Source organism: Onychomys torridus, chromosome 6, assembly GCF_903995425.1.
Source record: "Onychomys torridus chromosome 6, mOncTor1.1, whole genome shotgun sequence".
NCBI classification, from domain to species: domain Eukaryota; kingdom Metazoa; phylum Chordata; class Mammalia; order Rodentia; family Cricetidae; genus Onychomys; species Onychomys torridus.
The window spans coordinates 323,578-340,832 of record NC_050448.1 but is presented as its reverse complement, the minus strand read 5'-3'; the positions used below and the strand labels follow the sequence as shown (position 1 = coordinate 340,832).

At 36.6% G+C, this 17,255-nt stretch overlaps 1 protein-coding gene across 1 annotated transcript in view; it reads right to left on the bottom strand.

Moving 5' to 3' along the window:
- Positions 1-260: 260 nt before the first annotated feature.
- Hltf (helicase like transcription factor) overlaps positions 261-17,255 on the bottom strand; it is a 92,318-nt gene continuing 75,323 nt past the window's right edge. The window contains 9 exon segments of the mRNA XM_036190170.1: positions 261-386; positions 388-416; positions 4,555-4,633; positions 9,036-9,216; positions 9,621-9,735; positions 10,144-10,267; positions 11,660-11,730; positions 11,733-11,837; positions 12,598-12,722. Of these exon segments, the coding sequence (XP_036046063.1) occupies positions 261-386; positions 388-416; positions 4,555-4,633; positions 9,036-9,216; positions 9,621-9,735; positions 10,144-10,267; positions 11,660-11,730; positions 11,733-11,837; positions 12,598-12,722 (955 nt within the window).

The following is a 17,255-nucleotide window of genomic DNA, read 5'->3' as shown; positions in this document are numbered from 1 at the left end:
CACACTATGAAGATGTGGATGGAGTAAATGGGAGATGTAGAAAAATACTCAGCAAAGGCATTATGAAAAGCTGGAGAGCAAAAGAACTTCTATGACGTCCTCTTTCAGGCCAGTTTACAATGGAATGTATTGCTTATTTGAAGTATTAAATATAAGATTCATATATAGAAGAGATACGACAATAATACCACTTTATTAATATAAAATATGCCCCAGATACTTAGGTATCTGTTTGAACTGACTTTACAAAACCCCACAAATTATAAATCAATCAAAGTTCTGATTTCATTGATTTTAGCTTGTTTCATTTCATTAGCATCTGTTTTTTTAGTTCCAAAAGCTCCAGCTGCAAGTTCTCTTTTTGTGTTTTGTATTTTCAACATATTTTTCTTCAACAGAATCCTTTACAATGAACTCCAGAAAAAAAAAAAAAAAATGAAGTTGGTTAAAAACTTTTCAGGTAACAAAGTTTTTTATTTTTATTTTTAATTCTCTGTAAGAAGCCTTACTAAGAAAAATTAGACTATTCCTGAGCTACACAAAGGATTAAGATGCTAACAACACTGCCCACTAAAGTCAGAAAGAATAAAAATACCAGCTTTAAAAGAATTTGTATTTCAATACCCAGATTTCAAAATCAAATGATTTTCTTTCTTTCTTTCTTTTTCTTTCTTTCTTTCTTTCTTTCTTTCTTTCTTTCTTTCTTTCTTTCTTTCTTTTTTCTTTCTATCTATCTATCTCTATATAAATACATATTTATCTGTCTGGCCAGTTTACAATGGAAGTTATTGCTATTTGAAGTATCATTAAAAACAGGTTCATCTATATTACAGCTTCTTTTATTATTGCAAGTAATAAGACATTTTATAGTGTCCTAGTTAGGAATACTTTATTATTTCACATTTATATATATATATATATATATATATATATATATATATATATATATATATATATATTAAATATATGTATAAATAAAACCTTTTCTCAACATGCAATGAGGATATTTACAACTTATGCAAGAGCTAAGCATGGCTTCCCTTTCTCACCCAATGTCTTTTTTTTTTATGAAGAATATAGCTGAAAGCACAGAATTTATACCGCAGCCCACCAACATCACATGGAAAAATCACACACACAAAATATATAGGTATCCTTGTAGCTAGAATATTATTCTATATTCAAAATTAATTTAATATTATATTAGGAGTCAAATCAAGCTTCCACAAATGATAGTCTTCACGTACCTGAGGAGGTATGTATCAATATGGCAACAGATGATTAAATTGATATTTGAATAAATTGAAACTTGATAAAATTCAACATTCCTGATAAATACCTTAAAAGTAATAAAATTCTCACCTAGGAATAAAAGTCTTATTCCATGTCCAAGTCTTATTCAAGATTTCTATTAGAAACTTTCCAGGAAAGCATTTAAAGTGAAATAATAAAGTGTTCCCAACAAACACCATAATATAAAATGTCCTACTTACTACAGTAACAACAGAAGTTGTATTATAGAATTTTACTGAAATACATTTAAAAAATTAGATTCATTATTTAACATGTTTCTATTCAGAAACATTTCTTATTGCTAAAAATGATAGTTATCAAAGGAATGATAAATTTCATAAATCCTGAGCAATATTCCTTAAGTGGGATATAATGCTGTAGATTCAAATTTCCAATAATAACAGTGACAATAAAATTTTCAAACATACTTTCTAGACTCAGTCAGTAGAACTTAAGTCAAGCTGCAGAACCCACATTTAAAAAGCCAGACATGGAATGATATGCTTATAATTCCAGTGCTGGGGAGGTGGCAGGCAGATCTCTAAGATTCACTGGCAAACCAGCCTATCCTGTAAGTTCCAGGCCTGTGAAATATCTCAAACAAAAGGTAAATGGTGTTTGAGAAGCAACACCCTAGGTTGTCCTCTGACATCCATATGCACATAAACATACTTTTTTATTAAGTTATTTCTGTTTATATGTGTGTGTAATGTGATGAAGGCCAGAAGAGGGTGTTGGATGATCTTCTGGAGCTGGAGGTGGTTGTGAGCTGCGTGATCTTTGTGATGTGAACCAAGCTTGGGTCCTCTAAGGAGCAGCAAGCACTCTTCACTGCTGAGCCATCTATACATCTCCCAACACAAATATACTTGGTAAAAAAGTAAAAAGAATCATAAAGTATTGTTCTGAAAACTGGAAGACATCAGTGAAAAAGAATGGACTAAAACCAGACCCCATGCACATTTCCTACTAGTAGAAAAGACTATGGGGGGCTGGAGAGATGGCTCAGTGGTTAAGAGCACTGATTGCTCTTCCAGAGGTCCTGAGTTCAATTCCCAGCACCTACATGGTGGCTCACAACCATCTGTAATGAGATCTGGCACCCTCTTCTGTGTACATAATAAATAATTTTAAAAAAAGAAAAGAAAAGAAGAGACTATGGACTTTTAAAAACAAAACAAACTCTAAAAACTCAAAAGGTAACAAAACAATTGCTTCTTCATTTGTAAAAGGAGTAAGTGTAGAAAGATTTCACAAAACACAGTATCTTCCCAAAGAATCAGAAGTAAATACAGAACAATTTTTTTTTTTTTTTTTTTAGACATGGTTTCTCTGTGTAGCTTTGTGCCTTTCCTGGAACTAACTCTGTTGTGGAAGCCTGTTTTCGGGTTCCTCATGGCTTTACCCAGCAGGTCCATATAGAGGATGGCTAGGGCCACGGGCCTGAGTGCAGGTGTCTGAGATGGTCTGCATTTGGCTGTGCTGCGGGGGAGGTCTTTTGCTCCACCTCTTGGCATCTCTATAAATACTCTGAGGCAGAGACAATCCGGGCCCATTGGAATAGGTTCCAGGCTCTCTCGAGGCTATCCTTTATTTTCTATCTGTTTATCTCCGCATTATAAATCCTTCTATCTAATATTTCCTGCTGCTCACACTCAAGAAAACTCTGGGGAGTAGTGGGGTTGGTGGGTAAACACCCAATACTCTGTAGCCCAGGCTGGCCTCGAACTCACAAAGATCTGCTTGCCTCTGCCTCCCAAGTGCTGGGATTAAAGGCGTGAGCCCAGCCAGAATGAATTTTTTTTTAAGTACAAATATACCCACCATCCCTAAGACATTAAAACCTAACATAAACAAAGAGTGCTTTGACATCCAATAAGGTAAAAGGTTCTTATAATGCTCACTGCTCTGTAACTACAGAAAAAAAAAAAAAATGAAAGACCTCTGAACAACATGTTCAAATAAAAATAGAGCACATTTGAAATCATAGAACTTTAAAATTTTTCTTGACAAAATGCTCAGAAAGTTTACAAACAAGAGCTGGGAATAGACCATTTCCAACATATCTAATAAACTAAAATCAAAATGGAAAAAGAAGTCCCTGACTCTATGAAACTATTGGTACTACACAAGCAAAAGCAAAGTAATGAACAAGTAGTTCACAGAAGGAAAAACAACCATGATCAGCAGACATACTGACTACATTTAAGGCCTTTGTTTAAGGTATATGCAAATTTGTACATGCTCATTAGGTTATAACCACACATACTATTCCATACATCATAAAGACTATTATTGCTTGCTCTTTGTTTTGTAATGGTAGTGATCAAACCCAAGGCCTTCTATAGGCTAGATAAGCACTCTATTGGTGAGCTACACCCCCAAGCATTTTATGGTCTACACTGAAGGCAACTTGAAGTTCTTTAATAACAATTCTAAATCCACAAGTATAGTTTTGTGAATCTATCCTTAAGAAATACTAGTGTATGTGCACAAAGATGTATGTACAGCATCTTTTATGACAGCACTGTTTTTATTACAAAGCTGAAGACTATGTATGTACTCATGATGGATCTGTGTGCAGGTGATAATGAAGATTCACAGATACAAAACAGAATGGTGGTTGTGAGTGGTTGGGTAGTGGAGAGCAACGGGGAGTGTAAAGACTCCTATACATAAAGTGAACAGAGAAGGATTCTGTTAAGTATGACAGAAAAGTTCTGCAGATGGATGGTGATGGTGACTGCACACTGTAGAGTATTCCTGATGCAGAAGAACTATGTATTTAAAATAATGGCTGAAATGATAAACTGTGCACACATTTTACCACAGTAAGAAAGTGTTGATCTAAATGCAGATAGATAGTAAATCTTCAACACATGTTTAAAGAAAAAGAATATATTATAAAATAATAAAGTATTACCTCATTTTCTTTCAAATTTTTTATGTTGAGATATATACATAAGAGTGTATGGGTTGAGGATTTAGCTCAGTAGTAGAGCGCTTGCCTAGCAAGCACAAGGCCCTGGGTTCGATCCTCAGCTTAAAAAAACAAAAAAACAAAAACAAAAACAAAAACGTATGTAGCTACAGAGGGGAAAAAAACCCCTTTGAACATATTTAAAATTATGGAGAAAAAAGGGTGTGTTTTACATTTTCTTCACAATTCTACTTCAGTCATGGTAGCAATGTATTCATATATTGCCTGTGTTCCTTTAAAAAGCACATAATCTTAAAATAGGTAGCTTTAAAAACTCATTTTTGTGATGATAACCTCTTGCTTCTGGTCAAGTCGATGGCATCTGTTAAAGCACTGATCTTCTGCAGCAGGGTTCCAGGCCTAGGGAGAACATAACTGTATGACTACTGCTCTGCTGTGTTAAGTCTTCTGCATTAGTCTTTGTCTCATTAGTCATATGTATCATTCTTTTCTAATTGGATTCAAACACTGACATTGCAGATGTTCCTGGAAGAAAGCTATTCTCCAATCACTATGAAGTCAAGCAGCCTTCTCCCAGTAAACTATATTCTATCCACTTCAGCAATAGCTGAAGATATTATCTGAAATGTTTAAGACCAGTGTGTTTTAACATTCAGTGTTTCAGGTTTTTGGAATGTTTGCATAGATCCATAATCTAAAAACGCACAGCCCAAAACTTTTTGAAGTTTGAGTTAGTACTCCAACAGATTCAAGTTTTATAGCATCTCAGATAGGGATGTTCAACTTGTGCCCAACAAAAGCCTGACAGGTGTTGGCAGCAGCAACATAACAATCTACCACCTGATCAGAACACCTTGTGACCTTTCAGTGTAAAATGAAAGTTTTCAGTGTAAAATGTGACTTTTCAGTGTAAAAAGAAAATGCATTCTCTCAGATATCTTAAATGACCACAGAAAAGATGTCATTCTCAGGCACTCATATAAAAAAGTTTCTCCTCTTTTGCTGATTTTCTTTTCCCCATTGATGAAATACAATACAAAAAAGTTCAAAGGTAGTCAAAAGTCCTAAAACCTCTTTCAGATTTGTTGGTGCAACCATATGTATCTGTCTGAATCAGCTGAACTTCAAAAATAAACTTTAAAAGTACATGAGTTCTTTCTTAAACTGAAGATAATGATGAAATAAAGGAAAAGGAACACCCAGCTACAGGGTTCTTCAGTAGCAGCCAAACAGCTTCAAAATGATAGAGGCAGTCCTGTTAGTGAGACTTTAGAGGTATAGCTTCTGACACGCTAATTAATATGTATGAGGAAAGTCCAAGAGGTTCCAACTGGACAAAGAGCTACAGTTCACTAAGGAATTCTGAGAGTGGGAGAAATAGGTCTTCCTCGGGGATTATACCAAATGGTCAGCCCTGAAAAAAACATACACACAAATGACATTATACAGGCTAAGCAGGTTATATTTATGCATTTACGAATATACACATACATATATGTTTATAACAACAATTAATGAAATAGGCCATGAATGTAAAAGAAAGCAAGGTACATGTGAAGGTTTAGAGGGAAGAAAGGGAAGGGAGCAATGGTATAATTACATTATAATCTCAAAAAAAGAAATTGCTGTCGAGGTAACCAGTACATTGCTCCTCACAGTGGCAATCTAGAGGCAGAGGCATGCCGATCCCTATGAGTTCAAGTCCCATATTGCAAGCTCCACCCTGTCTCAATGGTTAAAGTGCATGCTGCTCTTTTAGAGGATTGGAATGCAGCTCTCAGCTCCCCATTCAAGCATTTCAAAATCACCAGTAACTCCAGCTCCAGGGTATCTGAAGCTTTCTGCCTAGATTCCTCAGGTACCTGCTATGCACACTTCAGACACATACACATAAATAAACAAAAAAGTTAAATTTGAAGATTCTTAAAAAATGAAAGCAAGAGCTAGGGGTGGCTCAGTGGTATAGAATTTGCTGTGGAAACAAGAGGCCTGAGTTTGAAATCCCCAGCACCCATAGAGAAGATGGGCATGGCTCCATGTGCTTGTATCAGTTTAGGGGACAGAGACAAGTGGAGTCTAAGATTTCACTGGCCAGCAAGCCTGGAAAAAATGGTGAGCTTCAGGTTCAATGACAGATCCTGTCTTGATGGAGTAACATGGAGAGCAATAGAAAAAGACAGCCAATGTCATCCCCTGGTCTACATACTCACTTGTACAAGCACACACTAAAACATACACACAACATACAAACCTGAAAACAGTATTTTGGGGTAACAGTACATTTACACAGCAAGAAATATCTGAAAATAGAAACAATCATAATTCATATGCAGATGATGTCATGCTTAAGCTGTCACTGTCTTCTTAGTTCCCTGGGGACTGAGAAAAGAAATAACTTCTGCTATTAATTTGCTGATGATTTAAAAGTTGTATATTTTCCAGTATAGGAGTTTGACTTCAGCATATATTAGATATGGTTTTCTAAAAACTTTATGAATTATTTGTATTTCACAGACATTTTTAAATTATTATACCAAGAGATGAAATCAATTGTTCATATTGCCTATATTTTATTCCAGGGACAATGATAAGCTGGTAATATATATCTAGTTTAACTAACAGAAATCTGAATTATCTCACAATATAAAACATACAGAATTCATTCTCACATGTAATGATTAAGGAGGTAACCAGATTCATCAGGAACTCGTGATGTACATTCAAATTTTACCCCAACACTTAGAGAATGCTTTATGAATAGGTAAAAGACTTTCAATGAGTTTTCTGTTGTTCAATATTATTTTTCTGAGTGCTGGCTTTTGCTTTTAAGTTAGAAATGACATTGAAAAGTGTGGCAAGTTCAATGAAAACTAATATACTACAAGAGTGCCAAAACATTCTGACACTGTTTTTTAAACTATAACTTGAGTGGCCAACTTAAGCAAGACAAAATAATTTTGGACTCTGTTCTAAAAGTGAACTTTTAGGGTTATCAACTGAATTACTTAGTATGACATAACATACAAGAATTTTAAAACAGTAACCATAAATTTTAACTTTAGACTGAACCACAGCACTAAGAAAATATACACCACTGCTACCCATGAATTGCACCCATGGAAGTGGTTACAACATGACTCTAGGAAGGTTATCCTCAAAAAGGAAACACACACACACACACACACACACACACACACACACACACACACACACAAACACACTCTATGACACATGCACCAAGCTGGGAAGCCTAATACAGGAATAACTAAGATTCTTAATCTCAGTAAAATGTCTACATGTTAACATGTTTTAAATCTTCTGGTTCAAGGAGCAAACCTTGAATCATAAATCTTAAATGTATCAGTACATAGAAATTGTACAGGATTACTCTGGCCCACATAGCACACTGAGAAAATTAGAAATTAAAACCAGTCTATAGTCCTTATACCTAAAGAGCCCATTCGGTACATTCTGAAAAATATACTCCTATGTGTAGGCAACCTCAGATGGTTTGTCTTTGTGGGAAAAGGGCAGAGTGAATTGTGGGTCTCTTATTTCTAGGTCCTGAATTACACAAGTGACTGCATTCTATCTGCTAATAAAACTTACCCAGAACATGTTGATGGACAGCTGAATCTGAATCAGCTAGGATATATATTTAAAATATACATTTTAGGTCTCCTCCAGGAATTCCTAAGTCTCAGAAGAGAGAGGTTTAAAATTGCATTTGACCCTGTATTTTTCCAATCTTGGTCTCAACAATTCACACTCTTTCTCAACAATTGGACTCCTGGAGCTCCACCTGACTAATGGAAACACATGAATTATGAACCAAAAGCTGTGGAGCCCCCAACTGGATTAGGCCCTCTGGATAAGTGAGACAATTGAATAGCTTGAACTGTTTGAGAGGCATCCAGGCAGTGGGACCTGGACCTGTCCTCAGTGCATGAGCTGGCTGTTTGGAACCTGGGGCTTACACAGGGACACTTAGATCAGCCTGGAAGGAGGGGACTGGACCTGCCTGTACTGAATCCACCAGGTTGAATTGAATCTCCAGGGGAGTCTTGGCCCTGGAGGAGATGGGAATGGAGGGGAGGGGATGGGGAGAAGGTGGGGGCAGGGGCGGGATGGGGGAAGACAGGGGAACCCATGGCTGATGTGTAAAATTAAAACACAAATATAATAAATAAAAAAAGGAGAAAAAATGCATTTGACCTAATTTTTAGGCAAAATAGAGGCAGCACCATAATAAGAGCCACTATGTGATTTATAGTCAGATTCCCAATGCTTTACCATACAACACAAAGTGAGATCTCATTAGTGTGCTGCCTACTGAATCTTTTTGTTTGTTTGTTTGTTTGTTTGTTTGTTTTTTGGTTTTTTGAGACAGGGTTTCTCTGTGTAGCTTTGTACCTTTCCTGGAACTCATTCTGTAGCCCAGGCTGGCCTCGAACTCACAGAGATCCACCTGGCTCTACCTCCCGAGTGCTGGGATTAAAGGCGTATGCCACTACTGCCCAGCTGCTTATTGAATCTTAAAAGCATTATAACAGGCATGTTTTATGTACTCAGAAGAATAGAAATAGTACTTAAGAACACAGAATCTGGGCACACTGTTTAATTTATTTACTCTTCTGTGACCAGTTTCCTTATCTGCAAATAAGGATAATGTTACCTTTTCACAATTAATTATAACTACAAAGGCATCTACCAAACAGATTGTTTCTTTTTCTTTCTTTTAGTTTGGTGGCCAGGGGTAGTGGGGAAGATAACATTTTGAAATGTCTATATAAGTACTTACTGGATCCATTAAGAATACCCAAGAAACTGCACAAAGATTCAAGCCAATTCCACCTGCTTTTAAGGACAGTAACATTATAGTGGGAGATCCTGCTTCTGTGTTTTGAAAACATTGAACTGATTCAACTCTTTTCTTTTGAGCCACAGAACCATCTAAATGAGTAAACGTGAATCCTGAGGCTCTAATGAGAAATAGAAAACAAATAGGTAATATTATACTATAAAGAATATTAAATAGTTAACAAATTTTAGTTAAACAAAATTCTTTCACTAATTAATTTATGTAGTATTAAAGATCAGTCAAACCCAAGGCCTTGCACAAGCTAAGTAAGTACTTTTGCAGCTACTATACATTCAATCCTTCATTTATTTCTCAATAAAGCAAACGCCTACTAAGCACCTAGCTGTCTGCCAAATACTAAGTCAATTATTTCCTGATTAATTCAGAACTTAATTTTAAGATATACTCAGAAAAAGTTCTGTGGTTACATGGAATATCATTTTAAACAGATGAAACGACTAAATCTGTTAAAACAACACACAAGTACAAAATCCTATGTGAAATAGAAAGCATTGTTAAACTTACTTATGTGGTGTTTCTATTAAAGACAGGAATGTGGTAAACTGAGAAACAACTAAACTTTTTATGTTGGGGTTCTCTGTCCATAATTCAATCAAAGCATGCAATAGAGCATTAATCTAAAAAAACAAACAAACAAACAAACTCATTGTACCCATTAGATTCCGTCTCAATTGGTAAGATACGTCCAAACATTCTAGTTTTTAAAAATTTATTGGCACACACTAATTTTAATCAGGTTCACATAATGGAGTATTCAATGAACAAATCCCAACATTGAAAAAGTTTTCACATAATTTAACTAAAAAGCAAAAGTAAAAGAATAGAGACTGAAAAAAATACAATAATAATCCAAATCCCTTTCTTTTCCAACTTAAATTTAACACTAAATATCAATACAAGCCAGTAGCACCAAAAGAATATGCAATGACAGGATTAAAACAGAATTAGAATGACTATTTTATATAATATTTCCTCATCAACTATGAAATAACAGTAGAATATCTATCTGCACATGGCTACTTTATCTTTGAACTGGATGTCCATTCCATATCAGACTTTTTCTCACTGTCACATGCCAATTCTTCTGGAGGACATTCCAATAAATTATCTCCATGTATATTATTTCTGCATAAAGGGCATTTAGCATGTGGCTATATACAAAAGATCAAAGAATGAATCACACTTGTCATAAGGACAGAGATATAAATTTATCTAAATTTTCTGAAAGTTCTACACTTCTTATGATTAACATTTTATTCAGGCTTTTTGTCACATTCATCTACTTGGGATCAACCTGTACCTGAACTCCAAACATACAAACATGTCCTCATGTTGTAAGAGACATAAAGGACAGAGCAAAAGAGTGAAATCTTGACTAATAGCAGAAGCTCAAAGCACTGAGTATCATCTGCTACTAAGTAAAATGTGATGATTAATTTCTTGAACTTAACTATAATACAGTAAACATGCATGCAATTCTCCAAAAGAAGTCTCATCTATGGGTTGCAACCCTGTTTGGCATATCAGATATTTATATACATTACAATTCATAACACTACCAAAATTACAATTATGAAGTAGCAGTGAAATAATTTTATGGATGGTGGTCACCACACCATGAGGTATTAAAGGGTTGCAGCATTAGGAAGGCTGAGAACCACTGCAAGGGTTTATAAAACTTGTAGTTTATAAAGCTTATAACAGCTTGAGAAGTCCATTGCTCTCAAATACTACAAGTTCATTCAAAGCAAGATCTAATAAAATGGGATTGTATCTTAACTAGATGCTCAGTATCACTGCAAAACAAAAAGATACTAAAATTTAAACATTAAAAATCTATTCAAAGAACTACCTCTTAGGAAGGAAAGACTGGGGGAGTAGAGAAGGGCAGTAGTTCATACAGATATGTTTACTTCATAATCAAGCATATAACTGTAATTTGTGTATTTTCCCACATGTGTGTTACACATCAACTTGAAATATTTTTAATTTGTATTAGCTTAAAGTATTATCCAGTTTCAAACATTTTCCACAAAAGAATCTAGCCCTACTTTATTCTACTTTGTTCAATATGGCAAAGAGCTGTATGTGTCAATCAGATTCCTGAGACATAGCTTAGCCAGATTAGGGTGATAAAAGTACAATATCATCAGATTTTGAACTTAGTTTAAGAAAAAAATACAATAGTTTACTTTAAGTATATTATATTAAATTAAAATAAACATTTTGCTTTTTACTTTTTTAAAAATGAGGCTACTATAAAACATAAAATTCCTTGTGTCTTATTTTATTAATGTATTTAATTGAACATAAGGATCTAAAATTTAGAACTAGCATTACTGACTAAAACATAGTGCCTCCCAAAAGTAATGGCTTTTAATTTATGATAAATACATCACCTGAAATAATTAACTGTGAAAAGTGCATTATTAAATTCAAGTTAGAACATGTTATCATCCCTGGACTTGGTTGGGTTTTCATTACACCAAAGAAAGCTGTACCACTCCATCAAACACTGACTCCATACTGAACAACAAACTAACCTGCTCACTTTGAATGACCTGGCAAATACAAGGTTTACAAAAAACATGTGCACAATGTGTTATCACAGAACTGTTAATGAATCCATGCAAACTGCACATTCTTCATCTGAACCAGAGCTCAGAATTAACTTCATCTTCTTTATTAATGTCTTTCTCAGTTCTTCATGTGTATCATTTCCTAGAAAAAAAAAGAGGCTCAAAAATTAATTGCAAAACAAACTTTGTAATGTAACTAGAATAGTTTATCTTACATAAGGAACTTTGTTATCTTTCATCTTTATTCTGGCACTTGCAAAACACATCATAAATTTGGAATTCAAAGAAAAACTAAGAAGATGCTATCTCATTTGATACACATCACACAAGCATAAAATAGTATCTGCCACAATAGCAGCATATGAGAAAGAACTAGTTTGAATGTTCTTCTGGAAATTCTGCAAAGACATCATACTTCTACTTCATTCATAAAAAAAAATTCTTGGAGCCAGAAAGACCTGCCACCATGCTTGACAACATGAATTTAATCCCCAGGACTCACATGGAATGGAAAAAAACTGACTCTTGTAAGTTGTCCTCTGACCTCGATAAATGCATCCATACATATTCATATACAAATACATAAAGGTGTTAATTTTTAAAAATCTTAACTAGTTGAGTGATGGTGGTATACACCTTTAATCCCAGCACTTGGGAGGCAGGTGGATCTCAGTGAGTTTGAGGCCAGCCTGGTCTACAAAGTGAGTTCCAGGACAGCCAGTACTGTTACTCAGAAAAATCCTCTCTCAATTAAAAAAACAAACGAACAAAAGAAAAAAATCTTAACTAAAGCAAGGCATAAATAGCAAAGTTACAGACCAAACTCAAGTCATATAAAAATATGTCCTTCTGATTGAAATACTTAGCAAATATAATGTTATGAACCAATCACATTTCCTCACCGGAAAGACCACTCGAAGACATTCCATTTGTGAGAAGATGAGTATGACAACAAATCTGCCGCAATCTAAGCAGAAGACCCAAAACATCTGCATAGTGTGCAAGAACAGTACCTTCAGTAAAATACCTAGAGATAAAATGTCAAACTTTATCATATCTCTAAACAAGAATAAAAACAAAAGCCACCTCATTTTTAATGAAACCAAGAAAAAAAGTCAGCTAGGAAAATGTAAATAAGCATTGACTACATTCCTCAGCTGGTTCTTTCAAAATAAGAGGTACATACACAATGAAAGGGAAATTAGTGTCTCTCATGAGAAACAGAAATAGGGTATATGCATGGTGACCTGAATTTTCTAGTACAATTTATACACACACACACACACACACACACACACACACACACACACAGCGGGGGGGGGGGGAGAGATTGTGGCACAATACTCCATTTTATAAACAATTATAGTGCTTGCTCTCTGTTGTATAAACATAAATAAAACCTAGAAGAATTCACATGTGACTCTTATGAATAAGAAAATTGGGTATTTCTTCATCCTTGGACATAGCTAGGACCTTTATATGAATCTGGACAAATAGCTAGGCCAGAAAGAACTCAAGATAGTCAAATATTGAATAACCAACATAGAGCACCAGAAAAAGTTACCACAGAAAAAAATAAAAATTATGACTATGAGCACTGCCACAATTTACCAGCACTCAAGAAAACAATTCCCACCAAAGATTAAGAGTTCATGGCAAAGATAAAGCAAGATGCAGCATATCAATACAAGAGATCCAAGACAAACCTGAGTATAACAAAGAAAAGGAAGTCAACAGAGAAAGACTATGTCTTAGTTAGGGTTTCTATTGCTGTGAAGAGACACCATGGAAGTTTTCCTATGTCCTGCCCAGTCCTGCCGCCGGTCAGACCCAAATAAACATACATAGTGTTATATTAATTACGAACTATGGCTCCTATGGCTCTTAACTAAACTCAGCCCATTTCTATTAATCTATATGTTGCCCCGTGTTCCATGGCTTTATCTGTGTGCCACTCATTACATCCTGCTCCCTGGTCAGTGGGATGGTGTCTCCTCTACCTCTGTCTTTCTTCTTCCTGTCTCTCTCCTGGATTTACCGCCCGCCTCTAAGCTGCCTTGTCATAGGCCAAACAGCTTTATTTATCAACCAATCAGAGCAACACATATTCACAGTACACAGAAAGAAATCCCACAGCAACCATGACCATGGCAACTCTTATAAAGAAAAACATTCCACTGGGGTTGGCTTACAGTTCAAAGGTTTAGTCCATTGTTATCATGGCAAAGAACACGGTGGCAGGAAGGCAGACATGGTGCTAGAGAGGTAGCTGAGAGTTCTACATCCAGATCAGCAGATATCAGGAAGAGAGTGCCATACTGGGCCTGGCTTGAGCATCTGAGACCTCAATACCCACCTCCACAATGACACACTTCCTCCAGCAAGGCCACACCTACTCCAACTAGGCCACACCTACTCCAACTAGGCCACACCTACTCCAACTAGGCCACACCTCCTAATGGTACCACTCCCTCCGAGCCTATGGAGGCCACTTTTATTCAAATTATGACACACTAAAACCACTGACAAAGCCATATGAAAGGAAATGGGACTGAGAAAGCAAAAATTAGTTATAAAGGATTATTTTTAAAAAATCAATACCAGTAAAAAGCAGATAAAAGACACAAAAATAAAACAAAACAAAAAAAGAACAAAAAAGTACATTTTCTTTTTTAAAAAAGCATGTGTAAGGGAGAGATACATACACAGAATCCAAAGATTTAAATAGTGCTATTGTTTGGCTGGAACTGTCAGCTCATTTCTGCAAAAGCACCATTCCTCTCTCTCCAAACCCCTCCCTTACAGACAATCTCCAACAAAGAAAAACTGCCAAAAGCCCAGTTCTGCATTCGTGGAGGCTATGGCGGCTTGTCCCCTGGAGTTGCCAGTGGCCCAAGTCCCCACCCAAAGCATTATAATTGGGCACAAACCCAGCCTGTGGCAGACACATCATCACCCCTCACCTACAGGGTACATAAGCACCCTGCTTTAGTTCAGCCATGTAACTTTCTCCTGCCCCTTCTCCCACTCCTATCTCTGGCAGCTAGAGGACTCACTCAGGAGTTGTTTTGCTCAAAATAAATGGTTCTTTTACTTTTTCAATTTGGCTTGATCTGGATTACTATATCGGCAGAGAAACCTATTATGGGATACAGAAATTCTATTATCTTCGTGCAGTAAACCTGGGAAGAGTTGAACCTTTATGCAGGTGGATTGGTCCCTCAGCCACGTGGGGGCCACTCCTCTCCATTTATCTTCTTCTCCACCAGACAGGATTGACTTTTGACTTACGGTGGTAAATCACCCATTTCCAAGCCACCACCCACAGAGGTCTGGGTACCTCTTCTGGGTCGAAGACCCCCAGGATATCCTGACAAGCCTCAACTGAGCTGGGACAAACCCAACTAATTATTAGGGTGAAGACTGTCTTTGTTTCCAGGGACCTTTGCAGAGATGTACTACCCAAAGGCTACCCCCCTCCCCCACTGCTCAGCCCCTATCTATTAAGGGGGAAATGCCTTGCCCTAGTCTTTGGTCTCTGGCACAGGCTTAGAAATAGGCAACACTGAGTCTAAACTGGATCCTCAGTCACCTCTGGGGTGGCTGATTCAAAATTTATCCAAATGGGGGCTGACTCACACCATACAACAAATGGTTTGAGCTCCCTTATCCAGTTTTTGAGCTCTGCACTCCCGTCCCTTCCTCTTCATGGTACTGTCTACCTGCCTTTCTCATGACTCTTTCTCTCTCCCCAGTCCCTAATAAACCTCTTGTACTAACTCTGTTGTTCCTGGTGTGTATTCTTAGTGGCATACCTTGGCAGGGCCCACAAAAATGTACTCACTTTGCCTTCTTTACTCACTAGACTCTCCTGGCATTTGGTCTGGCCATGCTGGGATTCCATCTGCCTGAAGCAGCTCTGCTTTCTGTTTCTGTTGCTCTCCCAACCTAAACTGCATAAATGTCCTGTTCTTAGGTTTGTTACAATGTGGGAGTCAGAGCTGGAGAGGCCAGCTGCTTTATGCCCAGCACATGCTTGTTCTCCCTTACATCATCTACTGATCTAACCCTCAATAAGGTAAGTGTGGATCATTTGTCTACAGATTTTATACCCGATTCTAGAGTCCAATTCTTTAGCTGCAGCTTCCCTCTGCCCTGTATAACTTTCTACATGGACACGTGTGGCTTGTCTGCTGCTCTCAGTTCCTGCAGTAATCCTGCAGCTATTTTTCACTCTTAATGTCCCCTATAGGAACACTCACACAGTGTTCCATTTTGCAATCCTTTTCTCCTCCTCCATGGACTCAGATTTATTACAACAGCATGCCTCAGTACAAATCACTGGCCACAACTGGCAAACTTGATTTCCAAATTCTCAAAAATTGTTAACTGCGACTGCTACAAACAAGTGAGTCCCACACACTTTATACCTAAATTTGCTCTGTTACACTTCCAAAGTCCCTTACCAATCTAAGGCTCTACTTCCTTGCCCCTAAAAAATCTTTTATTCCTATGATTTCTTTGCATACTGCTCTATATCTTAAAATTATACTGCAAATTCTTATTTCAGAATTTGTAAGCTGCTCATCTGGCAAGGTTTAAAATCTATGTAATTTTTATAACAAAGTCTGTTATCTAAAGAAAGTTTTGTTTCTCTCACTGTTAGAAAAGTTCTGTCTATTTCGTATGTATGTTTGGATCTGTGCCTGTGTGTTTTCTTGTTCGATTTCGTATGTATGTGTGGATCTGTGCCTGTATGCTTTCTTGTTCTATTTCATATGTATATCTGTATGGATCTGTGCCTGTGTGTTTTCTTGTTCTATTTCGTATGTACGTATGTATGGATGGATCTGTGCCTGTATGTTTTCTTGTGGACATGACAGCCTCATAGAATTACTTCAGGCTCAACTGGGTGTGTAAATATATGTGGCCACTGCATGCTTGTTTCTGACTGGTCTTGGATGCCTGAGTTTACATGTTCCATGTGTCTTGGTGATAGCTCAGCTGTTACTATTGCAACTAGCTGTCTATGCTCAGAATCTGCCTCTAGGCTTTCTGGCCACTAATCTGTTGTAATGAGAAATTCATATGTCATTTGGGAATAAATAATATGAAAGTTATTTTATGATGTCCTACTTTATTAAAAAAAAACAGATAAGGGAATTTGGTATGGTTAAAATCTGTAACAAAAAGTTAACTTAAAACTTGTAACTTCAAATTAAAACCATACTGGGAAACAACATGTGGTTTGCCACCATCTTAATTAAGTACAGCAACATGGGTAGTTGGCATTTTCACTAGGGTTGGAAAAGAGGGAGTTCATGTGACTTCACTGCCATCTTGATTAGTGACCACATGCAGTGGGCCTACCAAGGAGACAACAGGTCTCCAAGATATTTTGGATTAAGATGGATTTTTGTATGATTTCTGTCCTGTCCTGAAAACAAGGTTTATGAAAGACAAGATTTAAAACAAGGCTAGTTTAATGAGGTAGAAAGCTGCACCTCCACATATTCATATACAGAGAGATGTATCTTGCTGGCAGCCAGATTTTATAATA